Below are 22,888 nucleotides of genomic sequence, written 5' to 3'. Positions count from 1 at the left end.
AACCCATTAATAGATCTGTTTTCATCCTGGATTCTACCATTGGTTGGGTTACTGAAGCTGCTATTGATACCAGCTTTGTTTTCACCTTTATAAAAAGCTTCATTTTTATTTTAAAATGTTGTGTCTTTTAATTTATTGAGCTGTTTTTAAAATATGACAGCTTCATTTGTGCCTATATTTCAAATAATGTTGCTAAAATTTATTAGCAAGCAACTGAAGTTTTTATCTTTTAACAATCCTATTAAAATAGCCCCTAAGTAAATTAGTGATTTTATTCTTTCAATAAATACTATATTTCATGTGACATGTGTTCATTGAAAGTATTACTATGGTTAAATGTTTATGCTTGGACACACATTCTTTATTTTTACTTGAAAACATGTTCTTTCACTTCCTTCATTATTAGTTTGGATTCTTAGTAATTGAAGGTCATACTTTGTATTTTAAGCAGCTGCTAAGAAAACTCATACAATGTTATTCTTGAGTAGCAACTGTATTTTTTCCTTTTATTGATAATTTTTTAAAGGGCTTAATTTTCTTTAGTTCTTAGGCAGTAATTAAAAGGATGAATTATAAATCCCCATATTAAAAGATTAATGTATTCTTCAAATTTTAATACTTAAACTTTGAAAAATCCAACATTCCGTACTCATACAACACCTGTTTATTCCTAGATTTTACCTGTTTTTACACATTGACTAGAAACATAACAGTTTAATACTTATGGGGTTGACTCTTTTTTCAAGACTATAGCAATGACAATATTACTAATTTTTTAAAATCATCCATTATTTAGAGGTAGAGATAATGAGAGTGTTAAACACAAAGCCAGTGCTTAATATTGGATTGTCTGTTTTCTAACAAAATATAATAATTATTTTAATCTTATTTTACTCAAGTATTTATATAGTAATTTCATTATGGCTTTTCTTTAAGTCTTTGAGATCTTCATGTTTATTATCTAGGCTTTGAAGTTACTAATAGGAATTTAATAAAGTATCCTATCCTTTAACCCTCCACTCGTAAGTACTTTGCAAAAGCCGTATACACAGCTTAAATGGGAAATCATTAAAGTTTCTCCTGCACCTTATTTTTATGTATATTGTACTAAATGCAATATTTTACCAACCATTTGATGTGTGTTTGTTTAATCAATGTCAAAAGTAGGTAAATTTAAAAATGACAGACATATACAAATACAGTATTTCATTTGATGGTATAGGTTATAATTAGTAAACAAATTAACCATTATGCTTGATAATAATTGTAAGAAAATAGCTTTGACAAATGTAAAGAACCCTAGCCATCGAATATGTGATTAGATTAATTTTAGTTATAAAATTTAAATTTAGTTTACCATTGTCACTTGCTTACTTACATTCAATTGGCTGTATTGGTTCTTAGAGAACCTTTTGAGAAACTTGTGCCTTTCGTAAGCAATATGTAATTTTTTATCCTTTCCAGGATATGGAAAAATGAAATAAACAATACACATACTTTCAGAGTTTTACCTCATCCTTGTTTTGTTTACACGGCTAAATTCCATCCAGCTGTGAAAGAGCTTGTGGTTACAGGATGCTATGATTCTGTGATCCGGATATGGAAAGTTGATATGAAAGAGGACCCTGCCATATTGATCCGACAGTTTGACACTCACAAAAGTTTCATCAACTCTCTCTGTTTTGATACTGAAGGTATGTCAGAGAACATATTCCAAATTAAGGATAGTTGAAGAATTAAATTTTTTTTTAATCTTACTAGGAAAATAAATATTTAAGCTTGAAAGGGAGTTTATGTACCGATGGTGGTTTGTACATATTGAGATTTATGCACATTTTTCAGGTTATGTGATAGACCTGGGCATAGATTTGGCACTGAGGAGTTCTGTTTGTTCCTAAACATTTAGATTTCACTAATGTTTGCTGTAACAACCAGTCATGTTCCAGATTTCATAAACATATTTCATTGAATTGGTGATTATCCCCTTAGTACTTTTTTTTAAGGGCCTTTTAAGTTAAAGGGTAAAAATGAGGAAGATGAAGAGAAAAAGCCCTAAAGAATATTGAAAATATATTTTTTAAATGTAGCAACAGTATCACTTTTTAAAAAATACAGAAGCATATAGAAGGGAAATTTGCAATTACTTAAAGGTTTATCTTAGTATATGAGTAATATAGATGGTGTTTTAAAGATATAAAAAATAGATTATTTTATCAACTGAAAGAATAAAGAAATTATCATATCTATTAAATAGTCACTTTTTACATTATTTCAGACACTTGATATATAGACTTTGGCTATAATTAATTAGCATGGGATCAAGATTAAGATTATACTGCTAATGTACTCTGTTCAACTCTGAGGATGTTAATATATTGGAACACATTCAGAAAAGGTCAGCCAACACCAATGATAGGAAGGTACCTGAAAACTGTCATTATAGAAGTAGCTCAGATTATAAAAGAGAAATGAAGAATTTCTTCATTTGGCTAAGTTGTGTTGCTCCAGTGGGTAAAGATAGGTCCAAAACTACAGAAGACGGATTTTCTTTGCTCAGAATTGGAAAAAATATCCTTATATGTAGAGCAGTTTATCATATGAATAACCTATTTTTTAAAATATGAAATTCACAGTTTCTGAATGACCATCCTGAGTGGGTGTGAAGTTGAATTTGATGGTCTCTTGATAAACTTTAAGATGGATTGACTTTAAGAATTAATGTTGCCCTGGATGGGTAGCTCAGTTACTTGGTGTGTCATCCTGGTACGCCAGTGTTGTGGGTTTGATCCCCTGTCAGGGCAAATGCAAGAATCAACCAATGAATGCATGAATAAGTGGAACAACTCTCTCTCCCCCTCTCCCCCCATCTCCTCTCCCCCTTCCTTTTCCCCCTCCCCCTCTCCTTCCCTCTCCTTTCCCTCCCTTCCTCTCTCTAAAATCAATCAATAAAAAATAAAAAAAGAATTAATGTTAAACTGAAACACCTGTTATTTATTATTTTATTCATTCCCTGATCATTGAGTTCCTGCTGGATCTCAAGTATTATGCTAACAGTATGAATTAGAATATAGGTGTTTTTCTAGGAACATAAAACAGATTATATAAATTGATAAAGGTGAGCAATACAGATACACATTGGATAATCCAGATAGTTTGTTTGGCTTTGGAATTTGAGCCCTATACATATGCACTTGATGCTCATTTCTTTTTGTATTAAAATCAGGGAAGTCCAAAGGGAAATAGTCATCAAAAATAATTCAAGTGAAAAATTCATTTAAAGATAGTTGGGATTTGATTGTTAAGTTGTTTTTTTGGCTCTTTAACTGAAATACCGTTTAATAAATAGCCCTAGGATTCTTTGACTGTTTTACTGCAATGCATTTTTCCCAGTTTCATTTTATTTATTTCTACCCCTCTGTATAACATTAATCAGTGAGTGATTTTATTTTTTCACATAGGTCATCACATGTATTCAGGAGACTGCACGGGGGTGATTGTTGTTTGGAACACCTATGTCAAAGTTAATGATGTGCAGCATTCGGTGCGCCACTGGAGTGTAAATAAGGTAGAAAACCTTATTTCATGGGATTTAATGAAAGAAATTGGAAAAAGCATTGAACCCACATTGCCTTAAAATAAGGAATCAGGGCATTCTGGTCTCTTAACAAAAAAATTAAGTTTTTCTCTGTCCCTGAAGAGTCTGTTATCATTGATTAATTATCATGCCTTTCTGATGGCTAATTGATGATACAGTAACTTAGTGAAAATTTCTTCATTTTGGTCAGGCTTTCCTTTAATTTTCTTGAGCTCTAATTTGCGCTATGGCATTCAGTTATCCATTACTGAAATTTACACTTAAATGAAGTATACCTTATATTACATTACCACCTATAAATAGTAACTTATGTTTCACTTTATTATTCCTCATAATAGATTGTAACAACTGTCCTTATTTGAAATGTAAAAGAATTTTCATGAACTTTAGTTAAGTCTGTTGAGTCAATCAGATCTGTTTAAGGAACAGTGTATTCTGTTTTTAGTCATTCTCTTCTCACTATCAGATTAACGAACAGTGGCTTGGGATTCATGTTGTAGCTAATTTCATACACTTTGAAATAATGCTAATTACTTATATACCTGAGGGATTGGCAAGCCTTAAAGTCTCCAGTCCCAATCACCTGAGTCTACAATGCAGAGTATTATTTGTGTTGAAAAACATGTGCTTTTTACCTTCATATTCTAACCAGAAGTCAAATTTACCTTGAAAATCTGCAGCCTGGTGTCGTTACTTGAGACAGTCAAAAATAAAAAGATAGGAAATGAGCTGGAATATTTTTGTAGTTAATGCCCTAGGACAAACCAGAGACTGCAGTTTCTTACTGGTTTTCTTCAACCAGGGCTGTGGGGAATGCTAAGTTGTTCTCATCTGTCCTTTAAGACGAAGTGTCTGAGTATTGCCTTGATACAGAACCTGGGCTTCAAAATTAGAGCTTTTCTAGTTTAAGCATGAGTGTGATCAAGAGAAATACGGAAGAAATTTCTACAGATACTACAGACTCTAAGTCTGCCAGCACTTTCCTCAGATTTGTACCTAACACTTGTTACACAGTTGTTTTTATTTTGCACATTTGCATCTGTGTAAGTGTTACTCCTGTTGCTGAAACCTCCAGCAGTGCATCTCCACCCTCAAATGGTTGTTCTTCAGCTCAGTCAGGTCCCCATCTGTGGTGTCAGTGTTTGACTTTTTATGTATCTTTTAAAAAATAGCTGACAGCAGGTCTTAGCATCAGACAGCAGTAGCAGAGGCTTGACTGCTGGTCTTAGGTTGTAGCAGTTTGTACCCTGTCTCTGCCGATGCCAGCCCCCCTCTAAAGAGGATACACTCTAGGAGAAAAGGGCAAAAAATAGTACAGGGTCCCCCGGGAGGAAGAAGGGTAGTTTGCCATTCTGCCTGCAGATTAAAGCAGACTCCTTTTGGACTCTGTGGACTTTAGGCTGAGCAGTTTCGCATTTGTAATTTTTTTCCTTTTCCTGGTAATCCAAACAAGAAGGACCTTTGGTAATTATTCTAAATGGCTTGTTCAGGCAAATTCTCCATCAGTGTTTATGTATTTCTTGACATCATTAATCAGGCATCTTTTCTTGTATAGCTGCTTTAAATAACTATTAAAAAAAACACCTAAAATTATAGTCTAAATTAAATGATTTCAGAATATTCTGATGATATACCTTTTTCAAGACGAGTGGAAGTAAGTGTATGAAGAAATAATATGAGACTGAAACAGAACTTGAAAGTTAATTCTGCACTTTGAATTTATAAAAATGGAAGCTTTCTTACATGATAGACAGAAAATGCGATGTTAGAAGATGTGTCGTAGGAAGTGCTTCTTGTTTGGAAATATACTACAAAGACAGACACTAATGTGGTATTAGATAACAACCAGAAAATACATTTCATCAGCTTTATTTTCAACCTCAAACTGAAATTACTGGGAATCCTTTTAAACATTTTAAAGCATCCTGTATAGTACAATTGAAAATATCTTAAAATTATTTTTCTACTTTTGTGCTCTAAGAAAGGCTTAATATTAGACAAACTTTATAGTGGGAATATTATATAGTCTTTTTTTTTTTTATCAATTTAGGAAATTAAAGAGAGTGAGTTTAAGGGAATTCCAATAAGTTATTTGGAGGTTCATCCCAATGGAAAACGTTTGCTAATCCATACTAAAGACAGTACTTTGAGAATTATGGATCTCCGAATGTAAGTATATATTTCACTGTTGACAGGTTAAGCACTCATAGAATAAGTAATGAATTAATTTATATTTATTAAATGCAGCTGTGGTTCTCACCTAGACAATTTTGCCCCTCAGGGGACATCTGGTAGTGTCTGGAGACATTTTTGAATGTTGCTTCTATATCTAGTGGACAGAGACCAGAGATACTGCTAAGCATCTTGTAGGTTCTTAAGACGGCCCCCAATTACAAAGAATTATCTGGCCCAAAATGTGAATAATTTTGAGACTGAAATGTAGTCAATTACTTTATTTAAAAACACTTTTGTCATGGAATATCTTTATCTCTATGATACTGAAGGAGAGGGCTTTTGACTAATTCATCCTTGTGTTTTTGTTATTTTATTTCTGAATAACGCCAATGAAGGAAAATACCCTTAATTTAAAAGGCAGAAGTACAGTTCTGGGGAAGTCAGCATGGACTTCTGGTGTGCTTTTGTTTTGGTGCTGAGTTCCAGGAAAACAAATGAGGGGAAGCTGTGTTATTAGATTTCATTATTGTTTTTAGAAGGGCAGATGTGACAATCTGTATTAGTTTATTCTGCAGTTCTCTTTTTAGGACTAACCATTAAGCCCTTAAATATTTATGTGGAACTGTTCAAGACACTGGCATGGGTGCTGTGGGAACATGGTGAGCAGAAGTAGCTCATCAGGAGTTTATAATCCAGGTGTGCTGCCTCTGAAATGACACACAAAATGTTTAATTAGGTTAAACTATGAGATCTTCTAGAACTGGAATCTGCTTGTTCTTTTTTCTATACATAGTGCCCATGCTATGCCTGGCAGACAGCAAGTACTCAGTATGTGTTTTTAATGAATATAAATGTATAATATAAGGATTATATTTTTCATGGCAACAAAGGTGATAACTCTAATAGTCTTTCTGTTAAAGGCTTTATGGAGAGGCTGGCCTTTGAGCTCAACCTTGAAGAATTTTGCTAAGATGGAAGGAAGTGTATTCTGTAGGGTAGAAACATAAAAGCCTGGAATAAAGTTCAGAGGTGGGATAACAGAAGTGTATTCTAGGCAGAGGGAGTTAGTCTGTATGACGTGGTTGTTCTCTTTTTAAGCAATATAGTTTTCAGCTTCAGATCATGCTTGGTCTTAGAGGCAAACTGCTTAGAATGAAATACGGCCTTTTCTACCCGTTACTGGCTGATTTAACTCTGTGCCTCTCTTTTCTCATCACGGAAATGGGAGAAATAATATATATACTCATAAGGGTTTGGGAGGAGTAAACTATTTTATACATGTAAAGTACTTAAAATATTACAGCATTTGGCGAGGACTGCAGAAATGTTTGACTCCGCAACCTCATGTCTGAGAATTTATGTTAAGGTAATATAAAACAGTGCACGCCCGGCCAGTCATGGCTCAGCGGTTGAGCGTCGACCTAGGATCCAGGTGATTGGGGTTCGATTCCCGGTCAGGGCACATGCCCAGGTTGTGGGCTCGATCAATGACTCTCTCATCATTGATGTTTCTATCTCTCTCTCTCCCTCTCCTTTCCTCTCTCTGAAATCAATAAGGATATATTTAAAAAAAAAAAAAAAAGATAATATAAAACAGTGCAAAAAATGAGACAACAGCATACAAAGGTTACCAGAGAGGAAGGGGGTGGGGGATGAAGAAGCCCAGTATGTGGTTACGAGCACACGTGGAATATGCAGGTGATCTGTTACAGAATTGTACACTCGAAAGATGTAGTGTTATTAACCAGTGTCACTCCAACAAATTTAATAAATCTAAATAAAACACTGCCAATATATATATACAAGATTGTTGATAGCAATCACATTCACGGTAGAGGCAAGCTGGAAACATTGTGTGTTGTCCAACAATAGAAAATTCCTTAAGATACACTTAGACAATGATATAACATACACCTATTAAAATGATAATGCATAATCTATACATTCTGACATAGAGGGCCATTACTTGTGATATTTTTGCTGACTGAAAAAGCAGATAATAGAGCACTGTATATAATATCCTCTCTGTAAACCAGAGATGGTAATAGTACCTACTGGCACATTGTAAGCATTAAAACAGTGTTAGTATTTTCCATAAGCAAGAAAGCCTAGAAATCTGTATATCATATTAAATAGATGATTTAATAATATGCTCTAATATTTCTGCAAGGATCAAGTGTGATTTAAAAAATTCATCACATGGGAAAAATATAAAAATTCAGTTCCTTTTTAAGTAACCAATTCAAATACTATTGCTAGAAATAATTTTTCTTACCCACATCTGCAAAGTACATTCTTTTCTTCTCTTGTGGCACTTTCTACATGCGCTTACTGTTTTACATTGATTCGTTCATTCTCCTAATTCTAAACTCGTTGAGCTCTGGTGCAATCTCTTCTTTATTCTGCACACATCATAGAATGTTTCCCACTTAACAGATTTTCAAAAATTGTTTGTAAAATACAAATGAAGTATTTAAAAGTTTTTACCACCTAGATTTTACGTTTGTAAAATCTTTTTTGTTTATAGATTAGCAGCAAGGAAATTTGTAGGAGCAGCAAATTATCGGGAGAAGATTCATAGTGCTTTGACACCATGTGGGACTTTTCTCTTTGCTGGAAGTGAGGATGGTATAGCATATGTTTGGAACCCAGAAACAGGTAAATATTTCATTAACCTTCAAGTAAATTTTTTTTGTTGTTTTTGAAGAAGTGTGAAAACTATCATTTTAAGGAAGAATTTTCAAGGAAATTCTGATTGCAGGTTCTCGATTGTTTTTCAGAATTGGAACGCTGATAATGGAAATCAGCTGCACTCCAAATTTATACTAAATTCTGCTCTTTATTGCTTTGATATATTCATGGATTTTGAATTCCACATTATAATTTAAAGTTTATTCTTTCCTTGTTTGTAATGAGATATTGTAGATCTTAGAAAAGTATTTAATGATGACTGTAATGTAAAATACAAGTGTTACAAGATGGATTTGGAATATAAGTAGGTATAGAATTAGTGAAACATTTACAGTGTATTTTCAATAGAAACATTCCCGTCAAAGGTTTTGATGTGTGAAACTTAATAGAAATTTACCTGAACTACTATAATTCATTTCTTTTCCAATAAAATAAACTGTTACATTGGGAAATTAATTTGTGTCTTAACCTTTGCTTTTCAAAAAAAAAGCTAAAACTACATAAAAATTTTTAGCAATAAATTGAGATAATTTTATAAAATTCACTGTATAATTTCTTATGAACAGAATTTAATTACCCCTTGTTTATTCTCTTGGTCTTTCCTTTAGGCATTTTTGACTAGTCAGTTCACAGAAGTTTTTTTCTTTGTTTCTTACTGCATTTTGATACTTTAGCATCAACCCAAAATTGTTAAATCTCTTTTCCCCTTAAATAAATGGATCTAGAGTTTTTGCTTTTTGGGTCTGCTTTTCATAGGTTTCTTAGACCTCTGCTGTAGGCCTCTTAGCCATTAGTAATCATATGTGTATTTTTAAAGCCGATGGTACCTCAAACAACCTCTGGGACAAAATTAATCCCCCACCAAGCCTTCCCCAGCCAGAGAGTTTCTTCAGTTTTAGAGTCCTGCAGTTCCTCCCCTCGTCTCTGGAGTTCTTTGTTAGCTGGCATGTGCTCAGACTGTCAGATCTCAGAGTCAGGTACCTCTCTACTTCTGAACTCTGTTTTTGTTTTGCCTTGAAAACCTTGTTAAAGAGCTTGCATTGAAAAGTAGAAAGAGGAGGGCCAACAGAATGAAAAATAAAGATAATGGCATGGCTCAGCGGTTGAGCATCGACCTGAGATCCAGGAGACTGTGGTTCGATTCCCAGTCAGGGCACCTGCCCACGTTGGGGGCTAGATCCCCAGTCGGGGGTGTGCAGGAGGCAGCCTGTCAATGCCTCCTTCATCATTGGTGTTTGTATCTCTCTCTCTTCCCCTCTCCCTCTTTCTGAATTCAATAAATATATATTTTAAAAATAAATAAAAATAAAGATAATTATTCAATACAGTAATACTCAAATATTTATAAATATTTGAGGTTTTCATGTAAATAGTGTGAGCTTTATCATTACTATCTATAAATATTTTGATAAATTGCAGAATAATCTTCTAATAAGAAATGACAATACAAATCATTGAATGTCTTTTCTTGTTTAGGTGAACAAGTAGCAATGTATTCTGACCTGCCATTCAAGTCACCCATTCGAGACATTTCTTACCATCCACTTGAAAATATGGTTGCATTTTGTGCATTTGGACAGAATGAGCCAATTCTTCTGTATATTTATGATTTTCATGGTAAGTCCACTGCTTGATAAGTAAAGAATACTTAGAGTAACTTTTATATTTAGACTGAACCAGAAATCATGAGCTCTGTGAAAACTATCATCTTTTGTATTAACAAAGCTCTCTTGAATATATTGTAAGAGCCAAGCAGATTATGTTATTGTTACATTTTATTTTTTCATAAGCACTACTATTCTGGAGGTTAAATATCAGCAAAAGTACACGTACTAGTTGTGCCCTTATGTTGGAATCGCAGAAGGGTAGTTATCACTTTCTTCCTAAATCAATTTAAATAAAATGCACCTAAAAATTATTTGGGAATGTTAACTAAATTTAAAAGGTAGCCGTGGCTGGTGTCTCTTGGTTGGTTGGAGCTTTGTCCCATACACTGAAAGGTCACAGGTTTGATTCCTGGTCAGGGCACATACCCAGGTTGCAGATTCAATCCCCAGTCGGGGTACAGGAGGCAACGGACTGATGTTTCTCTCTCTCTTTTTCTCCCCCCTTCCTCTCTATAAATTCTCAGGTGAGAATTTAAATAAATAAATAAATAACATTTAGGAAATATGGATCTTTAATGTGTTCAGCTGACTATTGAGTTAATATTCTATGTGTTTTTTTTACTAAAGCACATAGTATTAATAAGTTGTAGTTTTGAGAGTGTCTTAACTTGAAAAGAAGTCAAAAAACTAATGTGAGTGAAAGAAAGACCCAGAATTAGAAATCTAATGTCTTTTTTACTCTAAAATTATACTGTTTTATCATTCTGAGAGATAAGGAAATAAAGACTGGACACATTTTTCAGGAAGAGCATGGCATTCTTAGATATATGGATTTATGCTATTTTTCATATATTTCTTTAATTTTTGTCCTGCTATTAGGATTTCATTGTTTTGCATTGTACTGATAGTGCTGTCATACTCAATATTGCAATTCATTTTTTTCATATATTAAAAACTTTATTCATTTCTTTGATTTGTTTAGGATGTCATGTTCACGGTTTTTGCTAAACCAGGATAGCTTACACACAATGTCATAAACACAAAAATATATAAATATGTATATGTAGGTAACATTAATGTGGAACTATTGGGACAAAGTATTTTAAATTAATGAACTGTGAATGGTTAAGTTTATTGCATTAATACAGATCGAATTGGTAATGGTTGTAATGAGTGCTAAATTATTAAACAATTGAGTTAAGTTCCAAACCTGAAGTTCTTGATCATGGTATGGATTTTGTTTTGTCTTCTCAGGCAAATTATATTAGAAAATAATGTGTAAAATTGAGACTTACCTTGTTTTAAAGAACTTTACAGACAAGAAATAATTTCTCTAGCGGATTAAAATTTATGGAAAACAATATATTACTAATGGTAGAATTGTTAAACAACACAATACCATTTACTATTGCAAGCAGATATTAGCAAAAATAAGCACTGCCTGATTATAGGAAAAGACAAATGGTTTTCTCAAGTCATGCAGTGTCCAAATCTGGTGTGTAGTTAGAACATGTATCCTGAAACAGTCTGTCTTTGTACTCAGTCTGTCTTTATACAGTTCTCATAAAGGAGAATTGTACCTAAGGACTTTATAAAATTAGAGCTGTTGTATAGGAAATGGGCAGCGCACTTATTTCCTCAGACTTGAGGTTTCACAACAGTCTTCATTCAATTTCTAATTTGCTTTTTTTAGGCTTTTGAAACTTTCACTACAAATGCAAGTTAATGTTTCACTCTTACCTTTTTTTCTTCAGTTATTTTTATTTATTTTTTTGTCATTGATAGCGTGATTTCATCATTAGATTAGCCCAGTCAGGTTTGCCCACATGGCCTTTAGACAATAGGTTTTCAACTAAGAGTTCATTCTAGAAGTGTGGAAGAGCGGGATTTCAGACTCAGTTCTGTTTCTTTGGTGACCTTGAACAAGGCTCTTGCCTTCCTAAAGCTCCATTCTCATCTGGTAAATGGTACTACTGTTACTAATAGTTATTTGTGAGGATACTAGGAGAGGGACTGTGAAAGTACTTTGTAAATTAATAGCGCTAGATTAAAACAAACAAAGAAGGGTAGAATGGGTCGTTATCATGCTCCTCCAATCAGTACATACTTGACTTTATGGGAACTTACGTTTTTGTATGCTGATAAGCATCTGTATATTGAGCAGAACTGAAAAAGGTTTTTTCTCTCTTATTCTTTCTTTTGGCAACCTTTTCCTTTTACTTATTAGAGTGAGTAACTTTTTAGGTCAGTTGTATTAGAAAATAAATGCATAAAGTTAAGAACATTATGTTATATCCATGCTATCTTAACATGGAAAAGTAAGGAGTTCTAAGTGTTCTAGAAATGATCAGATGATAACATATGAAATTAAAATTACTTTGTGTAGTGTCTTTAGAACATAATTTTTTATATTCTAACACACCTTTAAAAACAAATGAAAACTTAAAATGTTTTTAACACATTTTCCTAACTCTTTACTGCTTATTTTTAAAAAGAGGAAGCTTAGGAAGAAGTTACATAATCTCAAGCAATCCAAGATTTAGCAGTTCTTCTGCATGGTATCTATCCATAAGAAAATGAAAAGTTGTTTCAGACTTTGAAGTATTTTACTCACTGAATACAGACCAGAATCATCAAGTCAGAGTCTTTAAATATTTTATTGAAAATTATAATATGTATTATTGATGTATTATAATTTTACCTTATATTTTTATTTATTTTTTATATAGGAATATTTTGCCCAGGCTTTCTGATTTGAAAATAAAGTTTACATGTAGCTTTACATAAATGTTTTAATGTTATAAAATTTGAAAGATATAGAAAGGTTTTTAAATAGTATTTATCAGAGCTGCTGATACGTTTAGATAATTTTCAAGGAAAATGGAGCAAGGTTGTTTTTTAATAAGTGAAATAAGCTGCAAATGAGACCACAGTGGTAGCTAAATGTATCATCCGTTTTTCAGTTCTAGCAAAATCTGTGAAGAGTCAGCAGGCATCTTGCCCTGTTAAGCGTATGTTCAGGTTGTGGTCTTTTGGGTCTTTCATTCTACTGACTTTTTGCTTTTTTTGGTAAGAAATATGATTTTTACTTTCAAAAGGCAGTTTTATTTGCCTGAAGTTGAAAGGGTTAATCATCTAGTAATACAAAACTTAGTCACAGAGTACCACAAATAATGTACTTTAAGGATTCCCATAACAACAGAGTACTAGTCAGAAAAACGACTTCTACTGAATTAAAATTTACAAGGCTAGACTTTAGCAATAATGTTCTGTTATTAATCAGTATTTATCTACCTCAATCTCTAGGACCCTGCCCTATATTTAATCATAATTATAGGTAATACTTATGAAGCACTTTCTATATTTCTGGTACTGTTTTAAGCACTTTACACATACTTAATTTGTCACAATAATCTTATGAGAGAGGTTCTATAATTACCCCATTTTATAGGAGCCAGGACGTGGATCCATACAGTCTGGACTTAGAACTCATGATCTTATTTGCTACACTGAACTGCCTTTTGAGCAGATTTTCTGCTTATCTATTAAGTAAATCTTTTTTTCCCTACAATACCACTTACTCTGTGCCTCACTGTGGAGTGTGTGATTTCTTTGTATCTATAGCTTGTAGGAAGCTGATATAGCAGCTTATTTATCTTTTTATTACCAGTACAGTACCTAGTCTGAATATTGACACATGATAATGTACATGTATGTATTTTAAGTAGGATCAAATTTGGGAAGTTCTCAGCATTATTTGATAATTTCAGGTAATGAACCTAATATTTCACTAGGTGGCAATATCTCCTCTGAGTCAGCATTAACTCTGGAATGCTTTTCTGTTCTGATCTTGGGCCAGACAAGTCTGTATTGAGTCCCTATAATGTGCCAGGTTGAACAGGGCTATGAAACCCAGGAATCACACTCAGATTATCATGCTCTATTCCAGTCCTTTGTGTTTCCTAAGTAGTTGATTAAACCTCTGGAAGAACTTTAATTAAACTGAGAAGCAGTCTCTACACTAAAATTATTTTATTTATAGAATTCATATTCATTAATGACCACCTATGTTGTCATTATCAATAGCTTTATTTTTCATATTGTGGCATGTTTTACTAGATTTTAGGGCAATGTATTCCTTTAGACTCCTATAAAAAAGTTTGTTGTATAACTTACTCTTTTACCAAAAGTCCATGGGGTTTATAATGCCCTATGTATAACACAGTACCTGGTGTACTACTGATGTGCAATAAATGTTTGAAATAAGAATTCCAGATTCTATAAAATAGCATTTTTTCCTTAAATTTTATAAAAATACAGGATGAAAGGCATGAGCAGTTATTCAATTCGGGGCTAATAGTAATAGTGGTAGTATTGGCTAACATCTATCAAGCATTTATTATATATCCCCTACTCCTTATGAGTGTTTCACATATATTATCTCATACAGAACTCCCCAAATCCCATGAGGTAGATACTGTTATTGTCCTCATTTTGCTGATGATGAAACTGAAGTACAGGGAGAATGAAGTAATTTGCCTAAGGCCACACAATTGGTGATTGGTGAAGCTACCATTTGATTCTAGGCTACCCAACTCCAGAGCCCATGCTCTTAAACCATTAGGCTGTTTTCACATCTGCATTTCCTATATCATACAGTAACTTAAGGATGTAGCGAAATATTCCTCTGGTGAAATGTGTTGTTTTCAATTTTAATATTTAAGGGAACCCCTTAAGATTAAAAGGAACTTTGCTTATCTAGTATTGTTATCATCAATAGTTTACTCCTTTATAAATTTGCAATGTAAGTATAATGCATTAAGCCATTTTCAATGTAGTCCAAAATATGAATTTTCTTTCAGTAAGTTTTAATGTAACTACTTTTATAATATTTTTGCAATAAGATAATGTCTAGTTGAAATAAATTTGATATACATAGTTTTATGTATAACAATGGTATTCTTGAAGTACTAACGATGAAGGATTGGAAAGCAAACGCCAGTATTATAATCTTCATACTTGTATAAGATCATGCAGTAACAAAAGTAACTGATTGTAGGTCAGAGTTTTAAATATCTATTATTAGCCTAGGAGGATAAATTAAATAAAATGCCACATTTGACGACATGCTGCAACTACCTATTTCTTGATCATATCCTGAAGCATCTATTTTAAAATTCTTCACTGATGGATACTTTGATTTGAAAGCTTATGTCATTTAAGGATTCAAGACATGGAAAACTTAGTCAGTGTAAAGGCTTTGAGCGTAAACCAAAGCCCTTAATTCTTCATCCAGGCCTTTTTTAATGCTTTCATAGGTGCTTTTTAAAGTGCACCAAGAAAGAAGATGGTGTGGTGCAGAATAAACAATAGCGTGATGGGAAAGGCTGGGGTTGTACACAAAATGCCATCACATTTTGTTTGATCCTGGTCAAATAATTTAGCGTTTCTACATCTGTTTCTTCACCTGTAGAATTTAAATAATACCTGTTCTACTTGATCTTAATGTTTTGTCAAAGGATAAAATGAACCAGGGTGCAGCTGAGAAATTCTAGCTATTCTCTGTAGAATAGATACGTTATACACTTGGAGTGGAATGGCATGATGTTTGATCATGGATTCATCATGGATTCATCATGGAAAAGAAAACCAACAGAGGGACAATAGCATCTACTTCAAGGAATCTGGAAATAATTTACTGTATTCTGATTTTCAGCTAGTAGGTTTGCCAAATGATGGTAGCTGTTGTCCCATTGGGTTGGCTATGAAACATGAATCTGTTACACATTCTTTTATAGGTTTTTGAAGTTTTTTTAGGGACATTATTTCTACTTGACATGTAAACTGTGTCAAGGAAATACAAGATTACTAACAGGCTCTGAAATACACCCAGGGTACTAAAATTGAAGTGCTACTCAATATAACTTCCTGGATTCATCCATGTAGTATTTTAAAATTAGCTAAATCAGGAATAAGTCAGGCCCAGTAAAATACAATAAAAACATTATAAGCCCTTGACCATTCTTATTTTAGTTCATTCGGATAGTGTACAAACAACAGAATTTTATTTCTTATAGTTCTGAAGGCTTGGAAGTCCAAGATCAAGGCACCACCAGATTCAGTGTCCAGGGAGAGTCCACTTTCTAGTTCATAGACTGCATCTTCTAGCTGTAACTTGACATAGTGGAAAGGGCAAGGGCGCTCTCTGGGGCCTCTTTTATATGGTACTAATCCCATTCATGAAGGCTCTGCTCTCATGATCTAGTCACCTCTCAAAGGACCCACTTCCTAATACCATCACCTTGGCAGTTAGGATTTCAACTTATGAATTTTGGAGGGAGACAAACATTTAAACAACAGAAATTCTCTACACATAGCAAATGTTAGAGGAGGAGAAGGAAGGTGCTGCAGAACTACTGAATGCTAGGAAACTAGAGAAATAGGCCTGCCAGCTTACACTAATCATTTTGTAATTAGAAATAGAATAACTTATAAGTAAAGCAATTAGATATCCAGTAAGATGACTGTATATAGTAGCAGGGCTATATGTCATAACAGATCTTGACCAAGGAATTAAATGTTGAACTAAAAGGAAATCATACTGTTAATATAGTGTAAGTGGAAGAATGTGTTGTTTTTAGTTGTACTTTATTTTAAAGTTAATAACATAAATACACATAGGTATTAATAATAACAAACCTTGGATTTGATCCAAATTCAAAGGGCATTGGATTAAAATATCTTATTTCCTCCATTCTTCCTCCTATAAAGATAAAAATTGCCTGAGAAAACCACGTTATTTTTTATAATTGTTTAAAGTCCAGAAGATACACAAAAGCATTGAACTCATATAAATCAAAGGATTGTCAGTTCTAGAAACATTTTAAGAATTTTTTTAATTTTGTAAAATTTAGAATCCCAAATTAGAGCTGATGGAGGTAATTTTAGAAGTATTTTGATTGATAAAACATTCCTGTAAGCAGATATAGTTGCCACCTCCATGTTCTCAGCACCATGTCCATTTCTTTGCTATTCTGCTAATAAGCACATAGCAGTAACTTCTTACCTCCAAAAGAGCCAGACCCCCAGAGGGGGTTGGCATCCTTGTGTTCTCAGAGCCTGCTGTAGTGTACTCTTCATAAGTGGGGATGAGACTATTAAAATTGTGAGTTTTAAAGATATCAGGTTAGATTAGAGGTAAGTTTTAAATGTACAAAGTTAGCACAGAAAGGAGAAAATGGTGAAGAAATTCAGTTACAGTATTTAGTTGCAACATTGTACTCCAATCATGACCTATGTGAAAGTGTTTTTAGAAACCTTTGAAATGTTAGATGCATAGAGCTTGAAGGAATTTCCAAAATCATCTATTATAATCTATTTTTACAATGAAGTAATCTGTATGATCTTACACAAATAGATGAATAATTTTTGTAAGGTGGGGGAGGGGAAGAATGAAAAAACAGAAGCAAGCAGCTTCTTTCTGTTTCTAGTATCTGAGAAACTAGGTCTTTGTGAATATTTCTGCAGATTTTTTTATGGCTGTCTTCACAGAACAAGAGGTGCTAGAGACAAAGTAGGGAGTTAATTTGACTCCTTTTAAATCCAGTCAGATGGCTTTTGTATATAAAATTCCCTTTAGACAACTGAAACAGGTATTCATAATTTGCGGTTTATTTTGTTTTCTATATCCACTTAGGCCATTTTAATCCTTTCTGAAAGGCATCTTAATGCCTGGAAAAATAAAGAAACAAATATTTAGCCAAAGCCTTTTGTTATTTTTTACTAGTTATAGAAATCCTTTTTAAAAAAAGAATAATAAATCATTCTTAGCATAGAGAAAATACAGTTTGGCAAAAAGAATTGAGATAACTACCAAAATCCTGCTATCCTATATAACTTCCTTTTATCAGTATATATGCTTCTATGCATGCTTTCTCACTCAGAGCTTGAAGTGCAATCGTAGCTAATATGTATCTGGCAAATAGAAAAACATAGGGAGTTAGAAAATGCCACTAAGTAGTTAAACTCAGCTTTACTTTCCATTCATAGCAGCAAAAATCAGTGAAATGTTAAAAGGACAATTTGTAAAGCAAATAAGGCAAAGATCATGGAGCATAATTTTCATGTGTTGATTCATTCGTCCCCAACCCATCTACTAATGTTTTAAGCCTTCCAAAGTCCAACCCATAGGCCACTTTTATATCTGTAAAGTTTCTCTTGGTTTTTAAACTATCTTTGAATATTTGAGAATAAAATTAATGTTCTGAGTATTATGAAAAGAAGTCCAAAATATGTACTGAAAAATAGTCAAACCCACACAAATCTAAGTGTAGAAGCACCTACACCTCCATCTAAGAACAGTAATTGAATTAAGGAATCTGCATCACTGAAACGGTGATTATAAGCTGGTCTTCTCCCTCAATAATGTTTCCTCGTACTTACTACCACTGAGGTCTGCAGGGAGAAAACACTAATTATGCAGCTAGTCTTCATTTAGAGTGTGTGAATGAAGTAGTACATGAATATAAAAATACTTTAAGAATTAATGTTGCCCTGGCCGGATAGCTCAGTAGTTAGATCATCGTCCCCATATGCCAAGGTTGCGGGTTCAGTCCCCTGTCAGGGTACATACAAGACTCAAACAAGTGGAACAACAAATCAGTGTTTCTCTCTCTCTCTCTCTCTCTCTCTCTCTCTCTCTCTCTCTCTCTCTCTCTCTCTCTCTCCCCCCCTCCCCCTCCCCCTCCCTCTCTGCCTCCCCCTTCCTCTCTAAATAAATAAATAAATAAATCAATAAATAAAATGATAATTACATTGTAGAAATATGAAAGGTGTTTGCATTTAAATTTTTTAAATGTTAAATTACATTTACACCATGGTATCTTACATAAAATGTATATATGTATAAAGATTAGGAGGAGTATATAAATGGTTTTTACCATTTGTTTTAGGGAGATTGATTTGTGAATTTTTTTTGCATTTTCTTTAATTCTATTATGCCTTTGATTTTTTTTTTTTTTTATGATTTTTTTCTATACACATATATTTCAGATTAGGCTCCCATCCAATTTGTTATATTTACCAGACCAAGATAATGCATGGCCTTAAAGGCTCAATTAAAATACTGCCTGACATGAAAGTATTTGTGAAATTATGATATTTTCTTCTTTATGGTTTTATAGTATTTAATAATTTTACATTTTGCCAGTCATGTCTAATTGTTACCCAGTATTTGAAATGTATTATGCATTTTTTTATTTATTTAAGACTACAGTTGGGTGGCTTAATTACTTCATTATGCTTTCACTATTATGATTTAAACTAATATAGATTCATTTTTCTAGTTGCCCAGCAGGAGGCTGAAATGTTCAAACGCTACAGTGGAACATTCCCATTTCCTGGAATACACCAAAGTCAAGATGCTTTATGCCCCGGCCCTAAACTGCCTCAGCAAGGCTCTTTTCAGGTCCATGACGGTGTCCACACTGAAGATTCTTCCTTGACAATGCAGCAAGTGAAACAAAGACTTGATTCTGTCACAGTATGTTTATTTTATGCAGTTGGGAAGTTGGAATTTTTGAAACCATTTCTATCCTATTTTGCATTGTCGTGCCAATAAACAGTAATTGAATAAGTAAGTTAGTTTACTTAAAACTAGACTTTCTTATGGTTCCTTTTTAAGACTTATTCTAAAATAACTAACTTCAGTAAACAGACTGAACTTAGGATAATCTCTCATGCTTTCCTGACTCCATATCCCTGTAAAGAGCAGCACCGGACCTATTTCTTTATTTAAAAATATCAGTATGTGGCCCTGGCCGATGTGGCTCAGTTGGTTGGAGCCTCGTCCTGTGCACGAGATGCTCACCGGTTCAATTCCTAGTCAGGGCACATACCCAGTTGTGGGTTCTGTCTCTGGAGAGTGTGGGGAGGCAATCAATTGATGTATCTCTCTTATGTTGATGTTTCTCTCCCTTCCTCTCTTTCTAAAAATATATAATATATATAAAAATCTATAATACATATATATCAATATGTGTATGTGTGCATATATACATCACATACACACATTCCCCAGCCACCATCAACTTGGGAAACTATATACATAAAATATATTAAAGGAACAGTTTTAGTATGTAAAAAACAAAAAATAAAGAAAAATAGACTTCAACAAAGAACTGTATAAAAGAAACATGTACTTCCAAAAAGAGTAGATATGAATGTGGCCTAGACATTAAAAGTTCTTTCTCACTACTAAGAAAAGAAGTACTTCGAAACCAGGCACTGCCTATAAAACTGGAGAACAGACCATGAAGATGAGGACAACGATGCTTGGATAAAATCAGTGTCGTGGTCTGTTAGTGTGAGTGATGTAGAACCTTTCCCAAAGGTAAATGGTAAAATGTGTTGAGAAGCTTAAACATCCTTAAAAATACTTATGCTCTTTGACCATGATAGTTGTTAGTTAGGATTAGCTTGAGCTCCTTGAAGACCAGGACTGTGCAGGCTTGTGCCTTGCTGTGCTCTTACCTTTGAGCACGGTGCCTGGCACTTAATAAATATTATCCCTTTCCCTCCTCCTCTGATGGGAATCTTGACCAGTTTATATTGGTGGGTTGTTTTTTTTACCAGTTTTAACTAAAAATACAAGGACCTACACTGAGACCCCTTTAGCTCTGACTATGTCTTTTTCCTCTCTCCTTTGCTTCTTTGACAGAGTTTAAGGTGAACCATAGCACAGATCTCACTCAGGCCCCGGGTGTGGGTTTAGTTAGGATATGGAGGAAATGCTTTCATCCTTCTCGGTGTAGATTTTTAGAGCATATGTCTATAAGTTAATAAATTTCGTTCAGTTTTGTAATTTATACTGTAACATTTTAAAATAACTGGAATAATGCATGCTGTTCCATTTTGAAAGGAAGTATGAACAGGTAAAATTGTGTTTTAAAAATTAGAAACATGTTTCTTCACAAGGAGAAAAAGTGCCCCTTGTCTAAAATCTTGCATGGCAACAGGATTTCATTTACAGACGTAAGAGCAACTCACAGATAAGTACATAAGAATGAGTTTTCTACGATCTGTCGGTTTTTACACTGTAAAACATCCTGGCATCACTCTGGTCTTGTAGCTTTCCTCCTGCATCATCTTATATAGCTGTCAACCTCAGGTGAATGAAAGAATGTAACAACAAAAGAAAGTAGATATAAAGGAAAAGTAAAATCAGATATTTTTTAAGATATGAAATCAAAGACGAGGAGGAAGAAGAATTGATAATTTATTATAAGAGAAAAACTGATTTCTCTTAGAGTCATTTATTTTGCGTTAACTAAATCTTGCCCTTTAAAAATTATTTAGGGAATGTGTTTGTTTGGGGATTGAGGTAGGTCAAGGCTTTCTTTAGGAACAAAAGTTTTGTCTATTTGCTGTGGGTTTTGAAAAACCATTTTTCTCCTGTGTTGAAAAAATTCACTGAACTTTTCTTTCAAGTGTTATCAGCAGCATATTTTCTTTGAGAATGCATATAGTATGTATGGGAGTCATCTGTATTCCATGGCAGCTCCATTTTTTTAAAAAACTATATTCCACAAGCATTTAGATCAACTGGATTTCTACTTTTTTTCTTGTTTCCTATAATTGCCACATAATATTATTTTTTGTTTGGTTGTTACTTAAAGTCTATTAGAAACTATATCTTTGGTCTTCTATATAGAAGTGTAATAGAGGAGACTGTATTACTTCTGTTATTATAAAAGACTGCATTGTTGAAGATACTTTTTCCTTTGTAACCACAATTGGAATGTTCTTCTAATAAAACACATTTGCAGTTTAGGGTGGGTGGGTGGGTGGGTGGGTGTGTGTGTGTGTGTGGGTGGGTGGGTGTGTGTGTGTGTGTGTGTGTGTGTGTGTGTGTGTACGTGCGCGCGCACATTTGTGTGAATTGCATAATAAATTCAGTTCAGCAGGTACTTAATAGGTGTTTACTCATTGAGTAAAGGATACCAAAAATAAATAAATCTGTCTTAATAGCTTTACCATTTACTCATAATATAAGTCATTTAACTATTTTATATTTAAAAGACTTTACTGTATGTTGCTGTTATAGCCATACCTAAAAGGCATAGTGCAACCCAGATAAACTTCACAGGTTGACAATATGTTGAGAGCGTCGCAGAACTCATTCTAACTTCTTATCAGTGCATCCGGTGCTCAAAATTTGGGGTACCCTATTAAGAGTAATCAATCCCACAAAAAGTTGATTTATAAACTGAAAAAATATGTCATAATGAAAGGTATACCTTTCTAGCCACCTGGACACTCAAGACCACTCTTCTTTTCTAAAATTAACCAGAAACCCAGGTTAATGACCACAATGTTGATTGTTAAGCAGAGTCATAGGAATAGGGATTAGATGGGTTTAAAAATGTTGTATGCCAGTTTTGAAAAATGTTAATATTTTTTACCCCACAGGAGATTTCTCCTTATAATGATTGGTGATAACTAACATCTATTTAATGATGAGTAATAACTGACATAATGATGAGTAATAACTGACATAATTTTGGGTACTGTGCTAAGTGCTCTGCTCTACGTGCTCATTGTATTTAATCCTCAAACCCATCCTATAATGTGGGTGCTAGTATTACCCCATTTTATAGAAGACAGAGTTGAAGCTTACAGAAATAAAAGTAGTATCACCGAGGTTGGAGCTGAAATGCAGTCCAGGCAATCAGAGTCCCATATCCACAGTCAGTTTTGCTGTCTCTTTTTAGTGATTGAATTACTAATTTTCTTTAGACATAGTATCTGGCCCTTAGAAATT

At 33.6% G+C, this 22,888-nt stretch overlaps 1 protein-coding gene across 1 annotated transcript in view; it reads left to right on the top strand.

Annotated features, from left to right (window-relative positions):
* The window catches only part of AHI1 (Abelson helper integration site 1), a 138,513-nt gene that overhangs the window by 31,344 nt on the left and 84,281 nt on the right, over positions 1-22,888 (top strand). The window contains exons 12-17 of the mRNA XM_087817772.1: positions 1,465-1,694; positions 3,459-3,565; positions 5,646-5,764; positions 8,298-8,428; positions 9,938-10,078; positions 19,413-19,609. Of these exons, the coding sequence (XP_087673898.1) occupies positions 1,465-1,694; positions 3,459-3,565; positions 5,646-5,764; positions 8,298-8,428; positions 9,938-10,078; positions 19,413-19,609 (925 nt within the window). The remainder of the gene's footprint in view (positions 1-1,464; positions 1,695-3,458; positions 3,566-5,645; positions 5,765-8,297; positions 8,429-9,937; positions 10,079-19,412; positions 19,610-22,888) is intronic.

Source organism: Miniopterus natalensis, chromosome 5, assembly GCF_054644295.1.
Source record: "Miniopterus natalensis isolate mMinNat1 chromosome 5, mMinNat1.hap1, whole genome shotgun sequence".
Classification (NCBI taxonomy): Eukaryota; Metazoa; Chordata; class Mammalia; order Chiroptera; family Miniopteridae; genus Miniopterus; species Miniopterus natalensis.
Note: the sequence above shows the minus strand (reverse complement) of the source record. Positions and strands in the feature narration are given on the sequence as shown.